This window comes from Hibiscus syriacus, unplaced genomic scaffold (assembly GCF_006381635.1).
Source record: "Hibiscus syriacus cultivar Baekdansim isolate YM2019G1 unplaced genomic scaffold, ASM638163v2 tig00110283_pilon, whole genome shotgun sequence".
In the NCBI taxonomy this organism is placed as follows: Eukaryota; Viridiplantae; Streptophyta; class Magnoliopsida; order Malvales; family Malvaceae; genus Hibiscus; species Hibiscus syriacus.
Genome location: NW_024062661.1, coordinates 273,884 through 297,414, shown reverse-complemented (window position 1 = coordinate 297,414; position 23,531 = coordinate 273,884). Strand labels below are relative to the sequence as shown.

General features: G+C 35.2%; 1 protein-coding gene and 2 pseudogenes across 1 annotated transcript; all 3 read left to right on the top strand.

Moving 5' to 3' along the window:
- Positions 1-819: 819 nt before the first annotated feature.
- Positions 820-9,325, top strand: LOC120116125 (annotated as a pseudogene).
- Positions 9,326-10,445: 1,120 nt separating this feature from the next.
- On the top strand, positions 10,446-13,939 carry LOC120116124 (annotated as a pseudogene).
- Positions 13,940-18,056: 4,117 nt separating this feature from the next.
- Positions 18,057-23,154, top strand: LOC120116123 (cellulose synthase-like protein D3). Its single transcript, XM_039136672.1, has 4 exons — positions 18,057-18,290; positions 18,952-19,847; positions 20,289-21,096; positions 21,234-23,154. Exons 2-4 carry the CDS (start codon positions 18,982-18,984, stop codon positions 22,986-22,988), a joined length of 3,429 nt encoding a protein of 1,142 aa, XP_038992603.1. The 5' UTR covers positions 18,057-18,290; positions 18,952-18,981; the 3' UTR covers positions 22,989-23,154.
- Positions 23,155-23,531: the final 377 nt, after the last annotated feature.

The following is a 23,531-nucleotide window of genomic DNA, read 5'->3' as shown; positions in this document are numbered from 1 at the left end:
ATCCTATTTAATTTTAGACTTAATATAGAAAATTACTCAAAATATATTTTTTCTATTTAGGTGTTTAAACTATTTTTTAGTTAATCCAAATGCCTAACATTACTATTTTAAGTGCATTGGCTATAACAACCATTAAATAGGTTCGTTAAGTCGCACATATCATATTCTAGTAATTTTAAAAAATTTATTTAAAAATTAAAAATATTATTATATACATTTTAAAAAAAAATCTAATTTTTTTAAAATTACAAAAAATCCTAAAATTTCTCCAAAATCTTAAAAAAGTCCCAAAATCTTTAATTTTAAGCATAAATCCTGCATGAATCAAATGACATCGGTGATAAAAGAATTTCTATTATTCCTTGAGGCTAGCATCAAAAATATCAGTGGTGTATCAAATGATTAAGAGTTATTTTTTAATATATATTGTATTGTACTAACGTCAAATTAATAAAAAAAACACCAACCCCATTTGTTGTCCATCTACATTCATTGTCGTCTTCACCAACAGCCTACCCACTCGACCTCGAGCCCCTGTTGTCGACCATTCCAAAAATTCTTTAAATCCTTTTGGCCAATCGAACAAATGATTTAATATTTTAATAGTATTTTTAATTTATTAAAATAAAATTTTAAAAGAAATATAAACGCGACATATATTACTTAACAATTTTTTAACTGGCATTAAAGTTAAAAAATTTAAAATAACAACATTTATATCGGTATACATTTAAATAAAAAAAAACCCTATAATTTAGACAATTTTTTTTATATTACGCCTTAATTTTATTTGTTCCATTCCACGTGCAAGTAATCAAAGCTAAAGCACACTAAAATCCTAAAACCCTTCCTCTGCTTTTACTGCAATTTTCTTATTCGGTCCTTCATCAATTCTAGCTTTTGGTTGACTACCATGCCAGTGCCCTCACTCTCTGATCTTCAAATTTAATATTTTCCAAATACCCTTTTTGCTTTTGTTATTATTGAATCTGAAAATGGATTCACTTCCTAATCCAATATCAGCGGCGGCCGCTGCCAACGGCAACACAGTGCCGCCGTTTCTCAGAAAAACTGTCAATATGGTGGATGACCCATCGACCGACTCCGTCGTGTCGTGGAGTAGCAGTAACAACAGCTTCGTTGTCTGGAAAGTGCCGGAGTTTGCGAGGGACCTTTTGCCTAAGTATTTTAAGCACAATAATTTCTCCAGCTTTGTGAGGCAGCTCAATACTTATGTGGGTATTTCTTTTCTTTTTCTTTTATGTTCATTTGTTTCCTATTTAATCTTATTTGTTTTTGGATTAATATCGCGATTTTTATTAATTTGGAGAGTAGTTGGGCCTTAGCTTTAGGTTTACATAGACGTGCTTAAGACCACTAAGATGTATTTCCTTGTGGCTGATTGCAAATTCATTGTTTGGTTTTTTTTTATTTTAGGGTCTGATTTGTTTTTTTTTTTTTTTAATTTTAGAAGCCATAGAGATGTTGGATCATGAACTTATAGTATAACTGTTGGTTTGTTGTGTGAGTGTGTGAGATGAAATTAATGGAACATGGATTTTATTGAACGGTGATATCGGTTTGCTGAAATATAGAAAGGAATTGATCCATTAATATGCTAGTTGTACCGTTCTTGAATCTGTATAAGGCTTTACGAAATACAATATTAGAGTAGTTCTTTAGCTTTCTTCTTCGGATCATCAATGGGATGATTGGTTGAAAAGATGTATTTCCCCTGGAATACAAATGTGGACGTTTGAAGTGAAATATAAAAACTAAAAACTGAATGTTTGTGCTTGTGATTTGGGGTTTGGCTCAAATGTTTTCAGCTGCAAGGGATCAAGGAGCTAAGGAAATCTTTTTATCTTGCTAAATTTGAGAATTTTGGATTGTGGTTTTGTTGAAAGAATTGACTTCTGACGCTGATATGGAGATTTTGTTGTTGATTGATTTAATGAGTGGATATAGCATGCTTTGATTTAGTGAAAGACATTTCATTAAGAGATTCAGTATGCAATTTATAGGTAATTATTTCCACGTAGGGGTAGGGCTATAAATGAGATAAGATAAATTGCGAGTTACTCGTGTTTGACTCGATTAAAGTTCGAGCAACACTTGAATCAAATGGACTCTACTCGAGTTCGAACTCGACTCGAATTCTTATCAAAAAAATAATCTATTAAACTTTTAGTAATATTAAAATTTATATGTTGTTTTTTTTATAAAAATAAAATATAAGGCTTTCATGTACTTAAGGTTCAAAATCAAACTTGAGCTCGAACTTCAATCGAGCCAAGTCTGAAAATGTTTCGAGTTTAAGTTTTTTCAAGTTCGAGTCGAGCTTGAAAATTTTAAGCTTTTGAGTCGAGTTGAGCTTCAATTTTTGATTTCGAGTTCGATTCGAGCTTGACAATTTTAAACACGTGAGCTTTCTAGTTGAGTCGAACTCAATTTTAAATTTTTGGAATCGAATCGAGCTCAAGTATTACATCACTACTTCCCCGTGCAATTGCAGACGCGGGTATCTATCTTGTTTCTTTTATGAGAAACATTTATCTTGGTTTTTTCGCTTAAATTCTTATTACCATCATGTCTGTTTATGAAATTTTAGTGGCATGGGGCGAATATAGAAATTAGGCTCCTAATAACAAGTATAAAAAATCACAAGAACAAGCAAAACTAAATAAATTTGCTTGTAAATTATTTTTCATTACGTTTAATAAATTATCTAATAAATACATCAAATTTTAAATAGAAAACAAGAAATTTTTTTAACCACCTAGTTACTCACACAAAACAAATATGATCCTCTTTTAAGAGGGTACATGTTAGATTTTAACCTTCTCTATCTTGTCAAAAAAATAATAAAAAAAATAATTAAGTGGAAAGTGAAAATATAATTTAAAAAGTCACATCAGCATTGCCATTAAATTTTTTTAACAATTTTATTGATAACAAAAAAAACTTGCATTGTTAAGAGCCCGTTAAAAAATCTCCCTATATCTAAGTAGAGGAAAATGAGTGCACCCTAGACAATGAACATAACAACCTTAACCTCCTTACAAAGAACTAAAAATCACCTCCACTTTGAACCAGAAGAAAGACATGGAACAATAATAGATCAACAGTGGCCATCCAGCCTTATAAAACCCAGTCAATCAAATCTTATCACTAGAGCTGCTGAATAGAGACCCAAAACCTGTAGATAGAAACTGCAGACCCATATCCTCGGCACCCCAACCGCCCAAAACAAACAGGCTACTCAACCAACCGCCTGTTTAGCTAGAAAATCGGACAGTGAATTACACCTTCTGGGGACAATATTAAGAGTGACCTTATCTTGCAGAATAGTAGACGCAATGGGAGAAGCAAAGAGATCAATTCGAACTTGTCGCTGCTAATTTTTTAATGGCGGGTAACAAAAAAAATGTAACGTAAAGTATGATTTTGAAAAAAATAATAATTGGATTACTAAAACATAAATAAAATAATTGTTGATTAAAGAGTAATCAGCATAGTGGAGAACAGAAAAGTCTTAAACGTATATTGATAGGTGAAAGTACATCTTGCTTTTATAGGAAAAAGTTAGGAGTAAGTTTTTTATTAGAAATAAACTACCTAGTAGTTATCCTTATCTATTTAACTTTCTAAGAGTTAGTATTATATTAAATTACTAAGTAATAAGACTTATCGCATAACATACAATCCCCCTCAAGGTGGGGAGTAAATGTTGAAAAGACCCAACTTGGATGTAATCTTATCAAAGGTAATTCTTGGAAGTGCCTTGGTGAGAATATCTGCTAACTGATTATTCGTTGAAACATAATTGAACTTCACCGATCCACCATTCACCTTTTTAGAGATGAAATGTCTGTTGATCTCCACATGCTTCGTTCGGTCATGCTGAACTATAGTCTTTGCAATACATATTGTAGATTTACTGTCACTTTGAAGTTCAAAACATTAACCCCAGATCAGTTAACAGTCTTTGAAGCCAAATTCCTTCGCAAATTCCAAGTAACCAGATTTCCCCAAACAAATGAACAAAAAGCAGTTGTAGATCTCCTATCCATTAATTCACCTGCCCAGCTTGAATCCGAAAAAATTCTTACCGTTCTATCATCACTCTTTTTGAAAATTAACCCATGTTCTGGTGTCATTTTCAAGTATCTTAGAATTTTGTTCACAACCTCTAAATGTTTTTCTCTCAGATCATTCATTTATTAACTCACTATACTGACAGGGAACGCAATATCAGGTCTAGTAAGTGATAAATAAATTAGTTTACCTACTAGCCTTTGATACTGTTCTTTGGTCACGGGACTTCCCAGTTCTTCTCTCCTTAGCTTAAGATTTGCTTCCATGGGTGTTATGTCGGCTTACATCCCTTCATTCCAGTTTCTGATAGATCAATGATATATTTTCTTTGATTGATCACTATTCTTTCTTTTGACCTTGCAACCTCCATGCCTAAGAAATATCATAAAGTTCTCAAGTCTTTGGTTTTGAACTCCTTTGCTAGTAGCTTTTTCAGTCTTTATATCTCCATACAATCATCATATGTTAGAATGATATCATCCACATAGACAATCAAAATTGTTTTTTTGTTGTTCGAAGCTGTTTTGACAAATAAAGTGTGATCCGATTAACATTGCTCGTAACCATCATGAATAATCACCTTTGTAAATCTGTCAAACCAGGCTTGCTTAAGTCCATACAAGGACTTTAGTAATCTACATGCTTTTCCTGTATTACTCTTCACACCAGGTGAAATTCGCATATATACTTCCTCCTCCAAGTTTCCGTTTAAAAATGCATTTTTGATGTCCAACTAATGAAATACCCGATTCTCATTGATTGCTAATGATAGTAACACTCTCACATTGTTTAGTTTTCTACTGGAGCAATAATCAACTCCAAAAGATTGAGTAAATCCTTTCGCCACTAATCTCGCCTTATATCTTTCAATGCTACCATCAGCTTTGTATTTTACCGTGAATACCCATTTGCAGTCGACTAATTTTTTATCTTTCGGAAGATCAACTATAGTCCAAGTATTGTTGTTTTTCAGTGCCTTTAATTCCTCTTCTACTGCCTTTTTCCACTTAGGACTTTCAATGCTTCTTCCACCGTATCTGGAACAATAATGCTATCTACATTGGCTGTAAAGTTCTTAAAACAAGGCGTTAGCTTTACATATGTAACAAATCTATCAATTGGATAATTTTTGCATTTTCTTACTCCTTTCCTTTGAGCAATCGACAAGTCATTATCATTAAAGCATTTAATTCAGTGGAAGAACTCTAATTACCTCCTTCATTCTCCAAATGATTCTCATTCGGTTTCGGTTCATGACAGTGTCCATGATGTGGGAGACTCGGGATTAGGTTCAGGGATTTATTTAGAAATTGGTCTTTGTCATCTCTTGTAAATCAGCAATTCGGATTGAGGTATTTAAGGCGAAGTGATATGTTGATCATGCTGAGGTAAGTATGTTTCAATGGGCTAGTTTGGCAAGGATAATTTTTTTGGGCTCGGTAGTGCTGTTTGGTCTGGCTGGAGCGATTTTGTAGGTTGATTCGACTGGTTTGATTGGTTTGGCGATGCTGGTTGGTTAAAAGGAGCTGACTGCAAATTAAGTGACAATTGTTGTGAGTTAACAAACTAATATTCATTATATGACTCTCCTGAATAGCAGTTTTAAGGGGAAAATGTGTTTTTTCAGAGAAAGTAACGTCCATGGTAATAAAGAATTTCTTTGTATGAGGACAATAACATCGAAAGCCCTTTTGAGTCAAAGAATAACCCAAAAACACACACCGAAATGCTCGAGGATCTAATTTGGATCTGAAAGGAACATTGTTATGAACAAGCACAGTACAACCAAAAACTCTAAGGGATAACAATGAATTCATCGGTTTAAAATTGGGAAAAAATTAAAGAAAAACATCTCTCGGACACTTAAATTGTAACGGTTTTCTAGGGAGAAGATTAATCAAATAAGTGGCAGTTAAAAGGGCACCCCAAAAATAGTTAGGAACATTTGTGGGAAAAAAAAAGAGACCGAGTAACCTCAAGAAGACGTCTGTTTTTTGGCTTAGCAATCCCATTTTGTTGAGGAGAATTGACACACGAAGTAAGATGAATAATCTCAGTTTCCTGAAAGAAAGAACCCAAAACATTGGCAAAATACTCGCTACCATTGTCAGAATGAAACATTTGAATAGAACAGTGAAATTGAGTTTCAACCATCTTATGGAACCATTTAAATATTTCATAAGCTTCAGATTTAATTTTCATGAGAAAGGTTCAGGTAGTATGAGTGTGATCATCAATAAATGAAATAAACTGCCGAAACCCATGTAAAGATGCGACCCAGGATGGTCCCCAAATATCATTGTGAATCATGGTAAATGGTTTAGACGATTCATACGGAGAAGGTAGATAAACACTCTTAGTTTGTTTAGCAAGTGAGCAAATATTACAAGAAAAAAATTTAGGACTTTAATTGACAAACAAATGTGGAAACAACTTTGCAAGATAAAAGAAACTAGGATGTCTTAAACAAAAGTGCAATAATATAACATCAGTTGAAGGTTTAAGTAAAGGAAATTGTTGTATAACATTGAAAGAAGCAGGTGGTTGAGAAAATAAAGTTGCTGGAAACAAGTAAAGACCCTTACAAAGTCTAGCACTACCAATCACTTTCCTCGAGCTCGAATTTTGAAATTCACAAAAATCAGAGTTAAATTTCGTGGTACATCATAAATCGGCAGAAAACTTACTAATAGATAAGATTGCAAGTGAGATTGGGAACATAAAGAACATGAGATAAAAAATGTTCGGATTTACTTGAATAAACCCATGACCGGCAACACCAGAAAGAGAACCATCCGCTGTTCGAATATGAGAGATAGACGAGTCGGCATGAAAAGTGTGAAAGAGCCGAAGATCACCTGTCATATGATCACTTGCACCAGAATCCACAATCCAAGTAGGAGTGACGGATTTATTAGCCAAAGTAGCAGAAATAATTCTACATGTGATAGAGGCAGAAGAAGCATCGGAGAGGTTCGAACTGGGCGAATTAACGAGGATTTACGAAGTGACATCCAATGAAGAAGAGGCGGAAGTCATGGTTTATCTTTTTTCAATTATATGTGAATTTACTGGGCAAGTGTCCCTCTTGCCCAGGCTCAGGGACTGGCCTGATTGCCATCCTTGGTTTCCCCCCTCTTTTTGCTTTGATATCAGCTGAGATATCTAGCTTGGTGTTCATGTGTGTTATGTACCAATATCATGTTTAGAAAATAAATTCTACATGTCTTTGTTGTTATTTTAAATTCAAAATGCTATAAACTCTGTCGATGTATTTTACAATCTGTGTTATATTGTTCGATTTGGGTTCTTTTTTCTTCGTTCTTTCATGTTTCATCTAACTACACGTGTTTACTTGAAGAATAAGAGCTTCACAAGCAAACATTTTGTCTTGAAGATTTCCTTAGTAAGATAATGAACTCAAAGGATTAGCTATACCGAAACTTTTATTCTGCATTTCTCATGTTACCTTTTCCCATATTGATATATTTTTACGTTCTTTTGACATTTTGAAATGACATTTTTAGCCAAGTGAACAGAGGCATGATGGAGAGAACAGTATTTCTAGGCTGCTGCACTGATTGTAATTTAAAATGTTATTCATTGAGAGGGTTGGCGATAGAGACTGACTTATTTTCCTTTTCTTTTTCTTTTTCTTTTTGGGCTGAAGAACTCATCAAATTGTAATTGTGTTTGTTATCTGCAGGTTTAAGTATATGCATTTAATTACTAATTGATTGTGGTGAGGCATTCGGGTTCAACAAAGACAGATGATGTGTGATTCAATTAGATATTAAACATCAATCTTGCTTTACTCATCTGTGGGTTTGCTAACTTCAGTTAGGCAGGTATATACTATAATTCGTGTCGTTGATTATCATACTTTTTTCCCCTTTAGGGCTTTAGGAAAGTTGACCCCGACCGCTGGGAATTTGCCAATGAGGGGTTCCTACGAGGTCAAAAACATCTCTTGAAAACTATCAGCAGGCGGAAATCTGCTAATGTCCAGAGTAATCAGCCACCTCAAGTTCAGAACTCATCTGTTGGAGCTTGCATTGAGGTTGGGAAGTTTGGGCTTGAAGAGGAGGTTGAAAGACTTAAGAGAGACAAGAACGTACTCATGCAAGAACTTGTTAGGTTGAGGCAGCAACAGCAAGCAACAGATAACCAGTTGCAAACTGTTGGTCAACGTGTACAGGTGATGGAGCAGAGACATCAGCAAATGATGTCTTTTCTCGCTAAGGCCATGCAAAGTCCGAGCTTCTTAAGTCAGCTTGTACAGCATCAAAATCAAAGCAACAGGAACATTACTGGAGCAAACAAAAAGAGGAGAGTCCCCAGTGAGGATGAAGAAAATTCAGATGGTGCAAATGGTGCCGTATCTCCTAATGGGCAGATTGTAAAGTTCCAGCCGTCACTGAATGAGGCGGCAAAGGCAATGCTTCACCAGATACTGAAGATGAATACATCACCTAGACTAGAACCCTCAATAAATAACACAGGTGCTTTCATGATTGATGGTGTACATCCTTCAAATGCATCGGACTGCCGAAGCTCGTGTAGTCAGATTTCAGGTGTAACACTTTCAGAAGTTCAACCACCTTCTGCGCAGTCTTATCTGCAAGTGGAATCAGATTTCCCGTCACTTGTCTGTCAACTACTGCTCATTTAATTACTGAGCTTACTAAAGTGGATCAAATTTCTCAGTCACATGAGCATAAATCACCCAACATTTAGATTTTCCTAATGTTTCTTAAATGCAAGGGTTTGTGCCTGATAATACTGTTGGACTTACCGATAGAAATTTGGCAGGTCCTGAGGGAGGCAATGAAGCGTATTTCGATCCAATATCAGACGTATTGGATGGTACAATGCCTGTAGAAATTGATGACTTTCCTGCCAATAATGATATGGACATCTTGCTGGATGGAACCCCTAAACTTCCAGCAATTAACGATGTTTTCTGGGAGCAGTTTCTTGCAACAAGCCTTCTCACTGGGGACACTGATGAAATTAGTTCGAGTTCACTGGAGAACGGTGCAAACCGGGAACAAGAAGCACCACCGGTAGGGCAAGAGAATAGGTGGGATGGGATTCAGCATATGAACCGTCTTACCAAGCAAATAGACCTTCTTTCATCAGATAACCAGACAGGGTGATATCCCTGTATCCCTCGAGTTGTTTACATGCGTATTTCATGCTATAACGAGGTAAAATTTTCAGCCAACTGTTTACCGTTGTTGATAATTAGTGTAGTCCTTACGAACATAATACAATCCCAAATCAGTATATCAAAAGAAAATGTTCATTTGTTTTAACATTTGATAGCTCTACACATCTTTTACTGTGAACGTAACAGAAGTAGCTCGCTGAGATTGTTTTTTATTATCTTTGGGCTACCGATATTTATGGGGTTTTTTTTATTGCAGTCTGCAGAGGTTGATGATGATCTATGATGCCGGCAAGAAAAGTTTGCGTTGAAAGAGAGACTATTTGTTGTTAAAAGGAGCTATTTTGTGCTTAATTTGTACTAATAACATTCTAAATGGCTATCCAAAGAAGCATTAAAAATGGTACACGCGTATGTTGTTTCTCAACCATATTAGCCGATAGACAAATCCCATTAAAAAAAACCTTTGCCTAAGGGATTCACTTGCCTGCTATACTTGAGAACTAGTTATATACTTTTGAGATATTTTTCTGTCATTATATACGGCAATGATAGAAAAATGCTTCTATAAAAGTGCAGTGTCTGATAACACTATAGTTGAAGATGAGTATTTGTTACTGAATTCTTTTATTGTGACATAAAAGCTTGCGTCGGATTTGGACCACCCAACCTCTCAGCATGAGATACAGGAAATTTAATTAAGATTTGATTAACATCTTAATAATAAAAAATTAGTTAACCCTTATTCCCATATGTAATGGGAGTAAGGGGAGGTAAGATAGTAGTATGCCCCCAACGTCAGGTTGAGAGCAGAATTATGAAATGTCATCTGTGGGATTCGATCCCACAATCCAAAAATTAAGAACCTTGTACTCTACCAATTAAGTTGGATAGTCATTTGATTAACATCTTAATGATTCCTTTAATTTATAACCGACATAAAAATAGTCAAATTATTTTAAATATTGAATAAATACACCCTAAATCGCTAATATCCTACCCTATGAATAGAAAAACATATAAAGAGAGAGAGAGAGGAAGCTAAGATGCTACATTAATGAATGATACGGTGTCGTTTACTTACTTTTTTTTTATTTCAATTGACAACTGGGGTTACGGCAATAACCTTCACATATACGCAATATTTATTATTATTTATTAAAAAACGAAAAAGAATTTAAAAAAAATTGTCTTAGAGAGACCGAGTCTGAAAACTCCGAAAGATCAAAAACTCTTAACTTTACAGTTTGATTTCAATTTTCATAGGTAAGGAAATTAATCGTCTCTTCTCTTCTTTTATTTTTCGTTTGCACCAAATCTTCCTGTGCTTACCCTTTCTTGTATAATTAATGATTACCGTTTTTCTGATTTTGAATTTGAAGTATCTAGAATCTAGGGTTTAGCTGACCCAGAAGTTGACTTAGTGAAACTGCTTTTTTGTCATTTTTTTATTTATAATTCTTAGTAGTTAAGCAAGCCCTTTAGCCAGTTTTATGGTAATCTTGCCCTAGTTTTGATAAGATTTTAAAGGTTTGGAAGTTATATATATATAAAATTATGTGCCAATGCACTTGTATTTGTATTCTGTAATTTCTGCTAAAATAGAAAGAGAGAAGTTGATATTTACTTTTAAATACTTGAGTTGTTTGCTTTAAATTAGGTATTTATTCTTTTATTTCTTTAATCAGTAACTTCTTCAATCTTGGAGGGTTTGAAGTTAATATTTTGATAATGATTTTTCCCTGAAGATTTGGGAATTAGGGTTTCTGTCATTTTTGGATTTGAAGTATTTTGATGATGTTGAAAATTATTCACATAGAATCTTAGATTTGAATTAAGTTCTGCTGGTACTTACTAGGGATGAAAGTTATAAAAAAAAACTATTGAATATTGATTGTTCTAATTAACGTTGATGTGGGAAATCATATATATTCCTGTTTGATTATTTTATAACGTTCATGTAATTTTGAGGCTTTAGAAGTTTATATTTTCCATGGAAGTTTACTGGGAACTTTTATGTTAAAGATACTAACCCTAGGATGAATGCATTTAGGCACTATTTCTTTGCACTTTTCCATTTTTCTCGGATGTTTGTTCAATGATACAGATTTGTTGTTTTGAAGGTTTGGTGAAATGGACAAGAATTTGATGGACAAAGTTACTGCCTTTGGTGAACTCCTCAAGACGGAAGGAGCTGAGGTCGGCAGAAAGATGAGTGCTGGCATGAGCTCAATGAGCTTTAAGGTGAAGGAGCTCTTCCAAGGCCCAAACCCTGCTGATAAGCTTGTCGACGATGCCACTTCAGAGGCCCTTGATGAGCCTGATTGGGCCCTGAATCTCGATATCTGTGACATGATCACCCATGAAAAAATTAGCAGTGTTGAATTGATTCGTGGCATAAAGCGGAGAATGATGCTTAAGAACCCTAGGGTTCAGTACTTGTCCTTGGTGTTGCTTGAAACTTGTGTCAAGAATTGTGAGAAGGCATTTTCCGAGGTCGCAGCTGAGAGGGTTCTCGATGAGATGGTTAAGCTTATTGATGATCCACAACTGTTGTTAATAATAAGAACAAGGCTTTGATGCTTATTGAATCATGGGGGGAGTCAACCAGTGAGCTCCGCTATTTGCCTGTTTATGAAGAGACTTACAAGGTAATTGCATATTTTTCATATTGTTTTCTGCAGTTGTTGAAACAAGTTGCAGAAATTTGATTATTTAATTTTGTTTGTTAGTTTTCCAGATGTGTTCCTGATTGAAAGTTGGCTAGCTTTAGTTCAATTTGTGAAATTTATTTCTTCAGTAGCTCTTTCAGTCTTGGAATTGTGGTTGATGTAAATTACAAATCCTCAAAATCACGGGACATGAAAATTTTCAATAAAAAGGACCTAGATGTTTTAACTTCTTTGTTTGGTTCAGTTCATTCCAATCATAAGATCAATTTAGAAAGTCTACATATAAGCTTTCTCTAACAACTGAATTCTTGACTAATGTCTCGGGTACATGAACTTCACTTGGATTATTTGTGCTTTGCATTGCAATAGGATTAGGTATGCACTTCAAACATGTGGTGTGATGTTGCTACTAAGATGAACCCATGTCTTAATCTTGTAATGACTTTTGAGATTTCTCGAATAATCCTTTTCTCTGTTGTAGAGCTTAAAATCAAGGGGTATCCGGTTTCCCGGTCGTGACAACGAGAGCTTGGCACCTATCTTTACTCCCGCTCGTTCAGTTTCTGCAGAAGAAGTGGATGCTAGTCTTGCAAATCAGTTTCAACAAGACATGCAGCTTCAGCATGATGCTCCTCTCCAAACCTTTACCTCCGAACAAACTAAAGAAGCATTTGATGTAGCAAGAAACAGTGTCGAGCTTCTTTCAACTGTGTTATCATCCTCACCGCAACAAGATGCTCTTGAGGTATTATTGTCTTTTATTGCACTTGGTTTCTACTCATGAAAATGACCAGTGAAGTATACTTCCCTTCTATGGTGCCAAGTAACAAACCCTAAAAATCCAAGTCTTGGTTGTATGAGTCAATAATGTGTTTTGTCTATCTATATCAATGAATGTTTAGAACATTGTTGCATGCAGTGAACCTTTAATGTGCAAAAAGATCTTGTTTGTCAATAAATTTGCATATGGCTTCATTTTTAATGGAGTAATTACTCTCGTTTTAGAGTTTTTCAAGCTTTTCACGACATTACCTTCAACGATGAATATCGGTGAGAATTCAGATCGCTCTAACAATACCAAGTTTTTACTTGGAGATTAAAGTGAATGTCTAAGACTTGTTTTGTATGCTCCGCTAGAAGAGTGTATATTGAAAGAGATGCTTTGTGGTGATGGTTGATATCGGCGAATTAAATTTAACATAATTTTTACATTACGGTAGACGGTCTGGTCTGTCCTTGCTTGGAAAAGAAAACAAAGATGGAAGTTGTAAAGTGGAGCAGCTGTCTAGTTCAAGGGTTTTCTTTTAATGCCTTATTTACTGGTTGAATCGGCTATTATTTTCATTACTTTGTTGGCAGGATGATTTGACAACCACACTTGTCCGGCAATGTCGACAGTCCCAATCCACTGTTCTAAAATCATTGATACTGCTGGTGAAAATGAGGCCCTGCTTTTTGAAGCTTTGAATGTGAACGATGAGATCCAGAAAGCCCTCTCGAAGTATGAAGAACTGAAGAAGCCGTCATCAGTTCGTCATGAGCCAGAACCTGCTATGATTCCTGTGGCCATCGAGCCTGACGACTCACCCCGTCACGCGAGAGAGATGCCTTGATTAGAAAACCAGCAGTTACAAGACATGGGACTCACAGTGGAAGCAACGAAGACATGATGGATGATCTCGACGAGATGATTTTCGGTAAGAAAGGTGGAGGATCATCCGAAGGGGGCCAAGATTCAAAGAAGCAGCAAGGACCAAAAGATCTAATCACATTCTAATTTCTGCTCAACTCCCTCCATAGTTTATGAGAGAAGGCCGGAGCCTGGCCATTGTAGTCGTTTCTTTCGCATGCTACCATTGGTTGTTCAAAACATGTGTAAGTAATACATGCTTAAATTTGTATACATACTATCTGTATGACATATTGGTGGTTTCATTACCTGACTGGTTCTTGTTTGCTCATTATTGCTTAATTCATGTACTTATTTATGGACTACGAATATATCTTGGGTTGCACAATGAAATTAAGTGCATTTTGGTGAGATATTTATATCAGTTTTTTTAATGTAAACAGAGCTGCTAGTTTTATTAAAAAAAAATATTTAAAATTATAATGAAGTTCGTAAATTAAATATATAATTATATTTTCTTATAATCACTGAAACAATAATTAATCGCTCGAGATAATACAAAGATCATATAATGAAAATGTTAAAACTCATAAAAAAATACAAACAAACCTGAGTACATCGACAAACGGACCACAACAAGAGGCAGCTACTGAAAGACCACCTACAATCGCATATCAATATTGAATGTTATGAGAAAACTACTACGAACGTAAACCGTGTATTGAAGTCCAATATGATGGTCCAAACAAGGAAGATCAATATAAAATAAACATCAATCTAATCCTAAAAATCTGGCAAAACATACCAAAAACATCCCATAAAGACAGAAGAAGATAAATGCAAAATTATTAAAAACAAAAAAGTAAATATGTGATATACGAAAGTAAATGAGAAACAAAAAATACAAGAAGTCAAATATTAAATATTTAGTCTAGCATATATATGTCAAATAAATATTAGAAAAAAATATAAAATCAACAAAAATAGTTGAAATCTAACTTTTTTTCCTTCAAAATACAACATGAATATATTGTAGGATAATTACTACTGCAAATAAATATGTTAGCATTAATATATATATATATATATATATATATAATAAAAATAATAAAATAAATAAATAATAGATAATTATTATTTTAAAAATAATTTCATCATGACTGGTGTAATAGAAATGAACATCATCTCTAAAATTAACATAACACTTTGAAATTTATACACCTAAATAAAGAAAATAACTCAAAAAATTGTTCAAGTAGAAAACAAAGTGAGAAGATAAAAAGAAAAGTGTAGAGAAATGAGAAGAGAGGAGGAAAGTTGATTGTTGCTGTGCATTCTATTAATGGGGAGAGTATCTTTTTCTTTGTCATCTCTCTCGAACTTTACCTCATATATGTTTTCACTCATCAAAGTTGGACCATTGATTTGACTTTTCTCAGTCTCGATTTCTTTATTCTCAATCTCTTTACAATGGTTGATCATACTTCATACTTCTTCCTGAAAATTTTCAATTTGTACATAAGTGGAGGTGGTTTAGATTTCCTTGTCTGGTTCAACATTCGAGGATTGTCAAAGCATAGATCTCGTCTTGGTTGCATTGAGGGTGGGCGTTGATTGCCTTCTAAATTCAACCACTCGTCTTTGTGGTTCTGCCCTTTCAACGACATCGTTTAGCTTCGTTGGTGGGTTATTGTTGTTTATTTGATGTGCTATTTTGGTTATATTTTCGATTTTAGCCAATAATTTTTCAAGGTACGTGCGATGCTTTCCCCTTCTATGGGTTCAATCTCGATCTCTTTTTGTGTCTTTTGTCATTATGAAAATCAAAACACTCAAATGTAACAATTTAGGCAAGTAAAATCAAAAGAAAATAAGAAATCACATTGATCATTCCAAGGAAGTAATACACCACTAGGCAAGAAAGTCAATCTTGTACTCTTTAAAACTCTCTTGCCAAGGAATTCCACAATACTTGTCGGAGTTCAATCCAAACAAAGGAAAAATCTTAGTTGTCCTAGGAGTCCAAAGAAAGGTTAGACACTAATTAAACGAGAATATAAGGAGAAACAAGTATGAAAACTCTTTTAATATTACTAACACAAGGACAAGTAAGTGTTAGATGATTTAAAGGAACAATTAAAGGTAAAACAAACGAACTTAAGCAATAAGAGATAATGAAAGATAGGAAAAACTGGGAGAAACCCCAAAATCCTTCGTTTGTATTTTTGTATTTTTATTTATATTTGTTTATTTTTATTTTTTCCCTTTTTGACGGACAACAATAAGTTAAAAAGAAGGAATGAAAAATAAACAAGAAAAATAAATAAACCCTAAATTCACTCAAATTTTACGAACTGGCTCTATTAGATGTATACCTTGTTTAAATGTGCAAGAATGTCTCGTTTTTTCCAAGAATCGTCTCAAATCTGATATTAATAATAAGTAGGAGATGGCAACAAATTATTTAATGTTGCTTTCCATTAAAGAATTCAAGTCCAGGGTTATAGATTCAATCAAGAAGTCTTTGGCATAAAGACAAAAGACTTAACCAAAATTAAGATTTTTTTTCGTGAAGTTTTGTCACTTAATTGATAAAGAATATGTATGTTAGAAATATAATGATGACTAGATAAAGAATATGTAAAAAGATAATAAATATGATGAAAAATGAAGATTGAAAATTTCCCTAGTACGTATGGTGATGATGTGAAGGACATGATGGTTTACTGTTGGTGTGATGATGATAGAGATTTATCCTAAGCACCCTTTAATTACATTCAAAGTGTGAAAATCTTCCTCATGTTAGACTTGTAGAACTTTGTGATGAAGAAATCTTCAAAGACACAAAGTTATTAACACTTGTAAAAAACGTACTTATGTTGTACATTAATCAAGAAAAAGTTGATTTATAATTGTCAATGAAACCTATTTTACACAGCGGAAGTTGTCCAAAGTTCTAGGTTCAAACAATCGTGTTTATAAATGTATGTGTGTTCTCAATGACTAAAAAATATATTGAATAAATACTATTTTTAATCACTTTAGACTATTTAAAAAGAAGAAAAAATGGGTCGGATTATTAATCAGATGTAACTTAAAAAAATTATATGGATATAGTTCGTTTTTTTATTTTTTAAACAATTCTTACTTAAGAAGAAGGAAAGAGAAATTTTATTCTTAATTATATTAAACTCGTAACTTAAGGGATAAAGAGGTGTCAATTAGAACTTTTAATCGCACGCTTTAAAAATTATTGATAATTATTTCCAACAATTCTTTATCTTTAAAGAAACAGTAACATCTTAAAAATAAAATCCACCAAAAACAATTATGAAAAACATTTTAGAAACGACCTTTCCATTTCACAAATTGCCATCATAAATATCCATTTTGTCTTAATTTTGCGTAAAGTCCCATAATACCCCTCCTAAATTTAATGTTTTATGCGTTGGTTTACTCGGTTTGTCCCTTTTGACCATGGAAGAGCAACCCACTCTTTCTCATCTCTTGTCCAAATCCAGCACCTAAACAAGACTTGCCCAAAACTCAAATAAATAAATAACTAATAAAATATATACTTTATTAATTTATATTAATTTTATGATATAACAATATTCAAAATATTATAAACCAATAAATTAAGAATAAATTAATAAACAACAATACATTAATATATAATATTTTATTATTTTGCATATGATACTCATATTATACAAAATACACAAAAAATTATGATACATATAATTTTTTTATTAGTATGAGGTGTATAAAGGAATATTTGTTTAAAATATTTTTAATTTATTGATAGAGTATATACGTTTTATCAATGACAGATTCATAAATATTTTTTAGGATCGATACATATACTAATAAAAAAATTATATTGAAGTGGATACAAATTAAGTTTCAGGATGGACACCATCAATAAAATGAACAATAATCATAGAAAAATTCAAATTTTAGAGTGAATACATGTCTATCCTATAACTCGTTTATATCCGTCGATATATCTTACAGAAACTACTACTCAAACCCATTACCTTTAAAAATATCAACATCTCTTTTTATTATCTAAGTTGCTAAATAAATTTGATTACATATAAAATTTAAAAAATTTCCTTTTATCAAATCTCATTAAATGATGATTTTTTTTAGTGAAAACATTAAATACAGATGAAAGTGACAAATACAAAACATAAATATTATTATTTTAATTAATAAAAAATAAATAAATATAAATAAAAATGATGTAAGGCCGGCAAAGACCAACTCATTCATATTCATGATGATCAATTCACACGTTCTCCTCTCCTTCACTTCACCACTTCCCAATAAAAAAACACCCCATTACTACGAAATTTCTCCTTTTATTACACAAAATCCCAACTCATCCTTAGCTATATGCAAAAAACATGCCCTTCCTTTATTTATTTTTAGATTAATGCCATAAAATAACCATATATAGTCGACCAGTCGTCGTGATATCTTAGTGCTTGTAGTTTTGCTTCTCACGACTTGGTCTCGTTTTACAAGTTTTTAAGCAGACAGGCAACAGTTGGAGATCAACTGAGAATCGTAGAATAAAAAAGGGTTTGAATTGTTCAGGGTTTTGAGAGGTTCTCAAATAACCAATGTCAAGATTGGACAAAAAAAGGATCTAAATTCATCCTTTTTTTAAAGACGTTTCAAGTGTTTTCATAAGTTGACAGGGAGAAAAAGGGTGAGCTTTTTTATCATGGTTGCTAATGCTTTGTACAAGATCTGTTTTTTTTTGCTTTGTTTTAGACACGCTTTGATCTTTTCTTCCTTGAAGGAATATTGGGTTTTTTGTTTTCTTGAATTTTTGTTTGGTTGATGGAAAAATGAGGGGGAAAGAGAAGGAAAATATGGACTTTTGAATGAAGGATATTTTTTTTATCTGGGTTTCTTGTGTTAGCTTTTTGGCTATTTAGAGTTTTGTTACTTGGGTTTTTGTAGTTTTGGTTTTCAGGTATGCTTATTTGTCTTTCTTTACTTCCGGTTTCTTTGATTTATCTGTGTAGATTTTGTGTTATGTGAGACCTCTTCAGTGTGGTAGAAGATAACAATGATATTCTATTTATTTTTTGATTGATTGCCAAGAAACTGTGGGAAACCGAGGAAAACATTTTGGATTGCCGTGCTTGGTAAAAACAACATTTTAGTTGTTTCCAGAATTTGAACTTAAAAAGTTACATATGATGCATGAATCTTTACCATGAATTGTTAAATTTCCAAATCATGAGTGTGTTTTTAGTTTGGTTTTCGCTTGATATTTTCAATTTAGTAAAAAAAATTCTTATACAATGCTTGATTATGTATTAGTGCTTCTACTTATACTATGTTGTATTATGGAAATTCAGGATCTTTGGATAATTCTCTGGTGCTAAAAGATGGCATCAAAGTCTTTTAAAGGGAATCAATCATCTTTATCGATTTCCTCGGATGCATCTGAGTCACATAAGCCTCCCGTGCCTCCAACTGTGACTTTCGCGAGGAGAACTTCCTCGGGTCGATATGTGAGCTATTCAAGGGATGATCTCGAAAGTGAGCTTGGGGGTAGCGATTTCATGAACTATACAGTGCATATACCGCCTACCCCCGACAACCAACCGATGGACCCTTCGATTTCTCAGAAGGTTGAAGAGCAATACGTGTCGAATTCACTTTTTACTGGTGGGTTCAATAGTGTAACTCGAGCTCATCTTATGGACAAGGTGACAGAATCCGAAGCAAATCATCCCCAGATGGCTGGTGCAAAAGGATCCTCATGTGCAGTTCCTGGGTGCGATGCAAAGGTGATGAGCGATGAACGCGGTCTAGATATTCTCCCATGTGAGTGTGATTTCAAAATTTGTCGGGATTGTTACATTGATGCAGTGAAAACTGGGGGTGGAATATGTCCTGGATGTAAGGAGCCGTATAAGAACACGGATCTAGATGAAAAAGCTGTGGATAATAATTCCAGGCCACTTCCACTTCCTCCTGGTACAATGTCGAAAATGGAGAGGAGATTGTCTTTAATGAAGTCAACAAAGTCGGCACTAGTGAGGAGTCAAACCGGAGATTTTGATCACAATCGGTGGCTGTTTGAGACTAGAGGGACTTACGGTTATGGCAATGCTATATGGCCAAAGGATGGTAATCTGGGAAACGGTGACGATGAGGACGTTGTTGAGCCAACAGAGTTAATGAGCAAACCATGGAGGCCACTTACTCGGAAATTAAAAATACCAGCAGCTATTCTCAGCCCATATCGGTATAATCTCCATTTCTGAATCATTCCATATGATATATTTCGATACTATGTTGCATCTCTGAAAATTGAACTTCCATTTTGCCGCATTTGTGTCCTAGCTAGGACATTAACGAGAACTTCCCTATGAAATGCATATGCACTGAAGCTTACCTGATTGCACTAAAAAAATCAGTTATATATATGCTTCAGACTTTTAATTAAAGCATCTATTTGTTAAGTATTCATATGCAACTTTTTAGGCACTATTACCAGCCTGTTCATTGAAACTTTTAACCTGCGTATTAGTGGTTGCAATAGTTCATCTTAGCATTGTTTGACAAGAAATGGATCATTTCCGTTTCTACTTAAGAGCTTTTCATGTGAACTGCATGCATTCATGTCTTTGTTGTTGGTGTTCCGTCATTACCTTAACCTTGCTTTCACTGCCATGTATGATTGCAGGCTTTTGATTTTTATACGAGTTGTTGTTCTTGCCTTGTTTTTGGAGTGGAGGATCACCAATCCAAACAATGATGCGATATGGCTTTGGGGAATGTCCGTGGTTTGTGAAATTTGGTTTGCTTTTTCATGGCTTCTCGACCAATTGCCCAAGCTCTGCCCGATCAATCGTGCTACGGATCTTAATGTGCTGAAGGACAAATTTGAAACACCAAGTCCCAGCAACCCTACTGGAAAGTCTGACCTTCCAGGAATCGATGTCTTTGTCTCTACTGCAGATCCCGAGAAAGAACCGCCTCTTGTTACTGCAAACACTATCTTGTCAATTCTAACTGCAGACTACCCTGTAGAAAAACTTGCCTGTTATGTTTCAGATGATGGAGGAGCACTTTTAACATTTGAGGCCATGGCTGAAGCAGCAAGCTTTGCTAATGTTTGGGTTCCATTTTGTCGTAAACATGATATTGAACCAAGGAATCCAGAATCTTATTTCAATCTGAAGAGGGATCCTTACAAGAATAAAGTCAAACAGGATTTTGTCAAGGACCGTCGGAGAGTCAAACGTGAATATGATGAATTCAAGGTTCGTATCAATGGTTTGCCGGATTCCATCCGCCGTAGATCTGATGCCTTTCACGCAAGGGAGGAAATCAAGGCAATGAAGCTTCAGAGACAGAATAGAGGGGACGAACCGGTAGAGAGTGTGAAAATTCCGAAAGCGACTTGGATGGCTGATGGAACTCATTGGCCTGGGACTTGGTTGAATCCATCAACCGAACACTCTCGGGGTGACCATGCTGGTATTATACAGGTATGTATTCTATCAGAAGATTTCACACTTTTTCCTTTGTGCTTTGGATTGGTAATATTGTGTTTTACGGGTTTCCCATTAATCGAAAAGTAAAGTCAAGAAAAACTGATAATGTGATGTTAATCTTGATTCTGCAGGTGATGTTGAAACCTCCAAGTGATGAACCATTGCATGGAACTGCTGATGATGGGCTCATTGATCTCACTGATGTTGACATGCGTCTCCCGTTGCTTGTTTATGTTTCTCGTGAGAAGCGTCCGGGCTATGATCACAACAAGAAGGCAGGTGCCATGAATGCCCTTGTTCGGGCATCTGCAATCATGTCAAATGGCCCGTTTATCCTGAACCTTGACTGTGACCACTATATCTACAACTCTCAGGCAATGAGGGAAGGCATGTGCTTTATGATGGATCGAGGAGGTGACCGCCTTTGTTATGTCCAGTTCCCTCAGAGGTTCGAGGGTATTGACCCTTCAGATCGATATGCCAATCACAATACTGTTTTCTTTGACGTGAACATGAGAGCTCTTGATGGGCTTATGGGCCCTGTCTATGTTGGAACTGGATGCCTCTTTCGAAGGATTGCCCTTTATGGCTTCGATCCACCTCGATCAAAAGAACACCGTACTGGTTGCTGTAGTTGCTGCTTTGGTCGTAGCAAGAAGCATTCCTCAATGGCACACACTCCTGAGGAAAATCGTGCGCTGAGAATGGGTGATTCTGATGATGAGGAGATGAATTTCTCCTTGCTTCCGAAGCGGTTTGGGAATTCGACATTTCTCATTGATTCAATTCCAGTTGCAGAATTTCAAGGTCGTCCCCTTGCAGATCATCCTGCTGTGAAGAATGGGCGTCCACCTGGTGCTCTAACCATTCCTCGTGAACTTCTAGATGCCTCAACTGTTGCAGAGGCAATCAGTGTCATTTCATGCTGGTACGAGGACAAAACCGAGTGGGGAAATCGTGTTGGGTGGATTTATGGTTCTGTTACTGAAGATGTGGTCACAGGATATAGAATGCACAATAGAGGATGGAAATCAGTTTATTGTGTGACCAAGCGTGATGCTTTCCGTGGAACTGCTCCGATCAATCTCACTGACAGACTTCACCAAGTCCTACGTTGGGCTACTGGTTCTGTTGAGATCTTCTTTTCTCGTAACAATGCCTTCCTTGCCAGTCCACGAATGAAGTTATTGCAGAGGATTGCATATCTAAATGTCGGAATCTACCCTTTCACCTCAATTTTTCTGATCGTCTACTGCTTCCTCCCTGCTCTTTCCCTCTTCTCGGGCCAGTTTATCGTGCAGACTCTCAATGTCACTTTCCTGGCATACCTCCTCATCATTACGGTGACTCTTTGTTTGCTTGCTGTGCTCGAAATTAAGTGGTCCGGGATCGAGTTAGAAGAATGGTGGAGGAATGAGCAGTTTTGGTTGATTGGGGGAACAAGTGCACATCTTGCTGCCGTGCTTCAGGGGCTATTGAAAGTGATTGCCGGGATCGAGATTTCTTTCACTTTGACATCAAAATCCGCTGGAGACGATGTGGATGACGAGTTTGCTGATCTCTACATCGTCAAATGGACATCCCTGATGATACCACCGATCACGATCATGATGGTCAACTTAATAGCAATAGCAGTAGGGTTTAGCCGAACAATATATAGTGTCATACCGCAGTGGAGTCGTCTACTCGGTGGCATTTTCTTCAGTTTCTGGGTTTTGACTCATCTCTATCCGTTTGCTAAAGGGCTTATGGGAAGAAGAGGGCGGACGCCTACCATTGTTTTCGTATGGTCGGGTCTAATAGCCATCACCATATCCCTCCTCTGGGTCGCAATCAACCCCCCGGCCGGTACTAACCAAATCGGAGGTTCGTTCCAGTTCCCTTGATCCGACATTCTTTAGACTACAGGTGAAACAGTTCAATGACATTTATTTTTCTTTCTTTTCTCCATACAAGCAGATTATGATGTTCTATATGGATTACTGAATAGTACCTCAAATTCTTTTGTTATGGATGGGCCATTTTTATATGCATAAATGCTTTCTTTTTGTAGCTTTGATTGGTGAATGAAACTGAATTCAACTAATGTCTAGTATAAAGAAATTTTCTTTTGGATTTAAACCATTTTCCCGAGAAAATTTCAACAGTTGAATTATTACCCAAATAAACGTCAAAGTCGATGATGGCAACTAACATAATTAACATAAATAACATAATTGATCTTGTTCTTCCCAGATCATTGTCTGAGTTCATCCTCGGTGTTTCAAATAATCAGTCCGAATACATGCACCACTGGACCTTTGATTTTCTCGGTTTGATGCGATTTTGATTACAAAATTGTTGGGAAACAACTTATCTTTACCTACTTATTCTAACGACACACTCCGCAACTCTCCGATGGTTTCTCAGATATCGCCGGTTCCACTAAT

What these genes read in the sequence shown, in the direction of transcription:
- LOC120116123 (XM_039136672.1), top strand. Translation starts at nt 18,982, where the DNA reads ATGGCATCAAAGTCTTTTAAAGGGAATCAATCATCTTTATCGATTTCC. An exon ending in GCTATTCTCAGCCCATATCG is followed by an intron (nt 19,848 to 20,288) that starts GTATAATCTCCA and finishes GTATGATTGCAG; the next exon opens with GCTTTTGATTTTTATACGAG. An exon ending in ACCATGCTGGTATTATACAG is followed by an intron (nt 21,097 to 21,233) that starts GTATGTATTCTA and finishes TTGATTCTGCAG; the next exon opens with GTGATGTTGAAACCTCCAAG.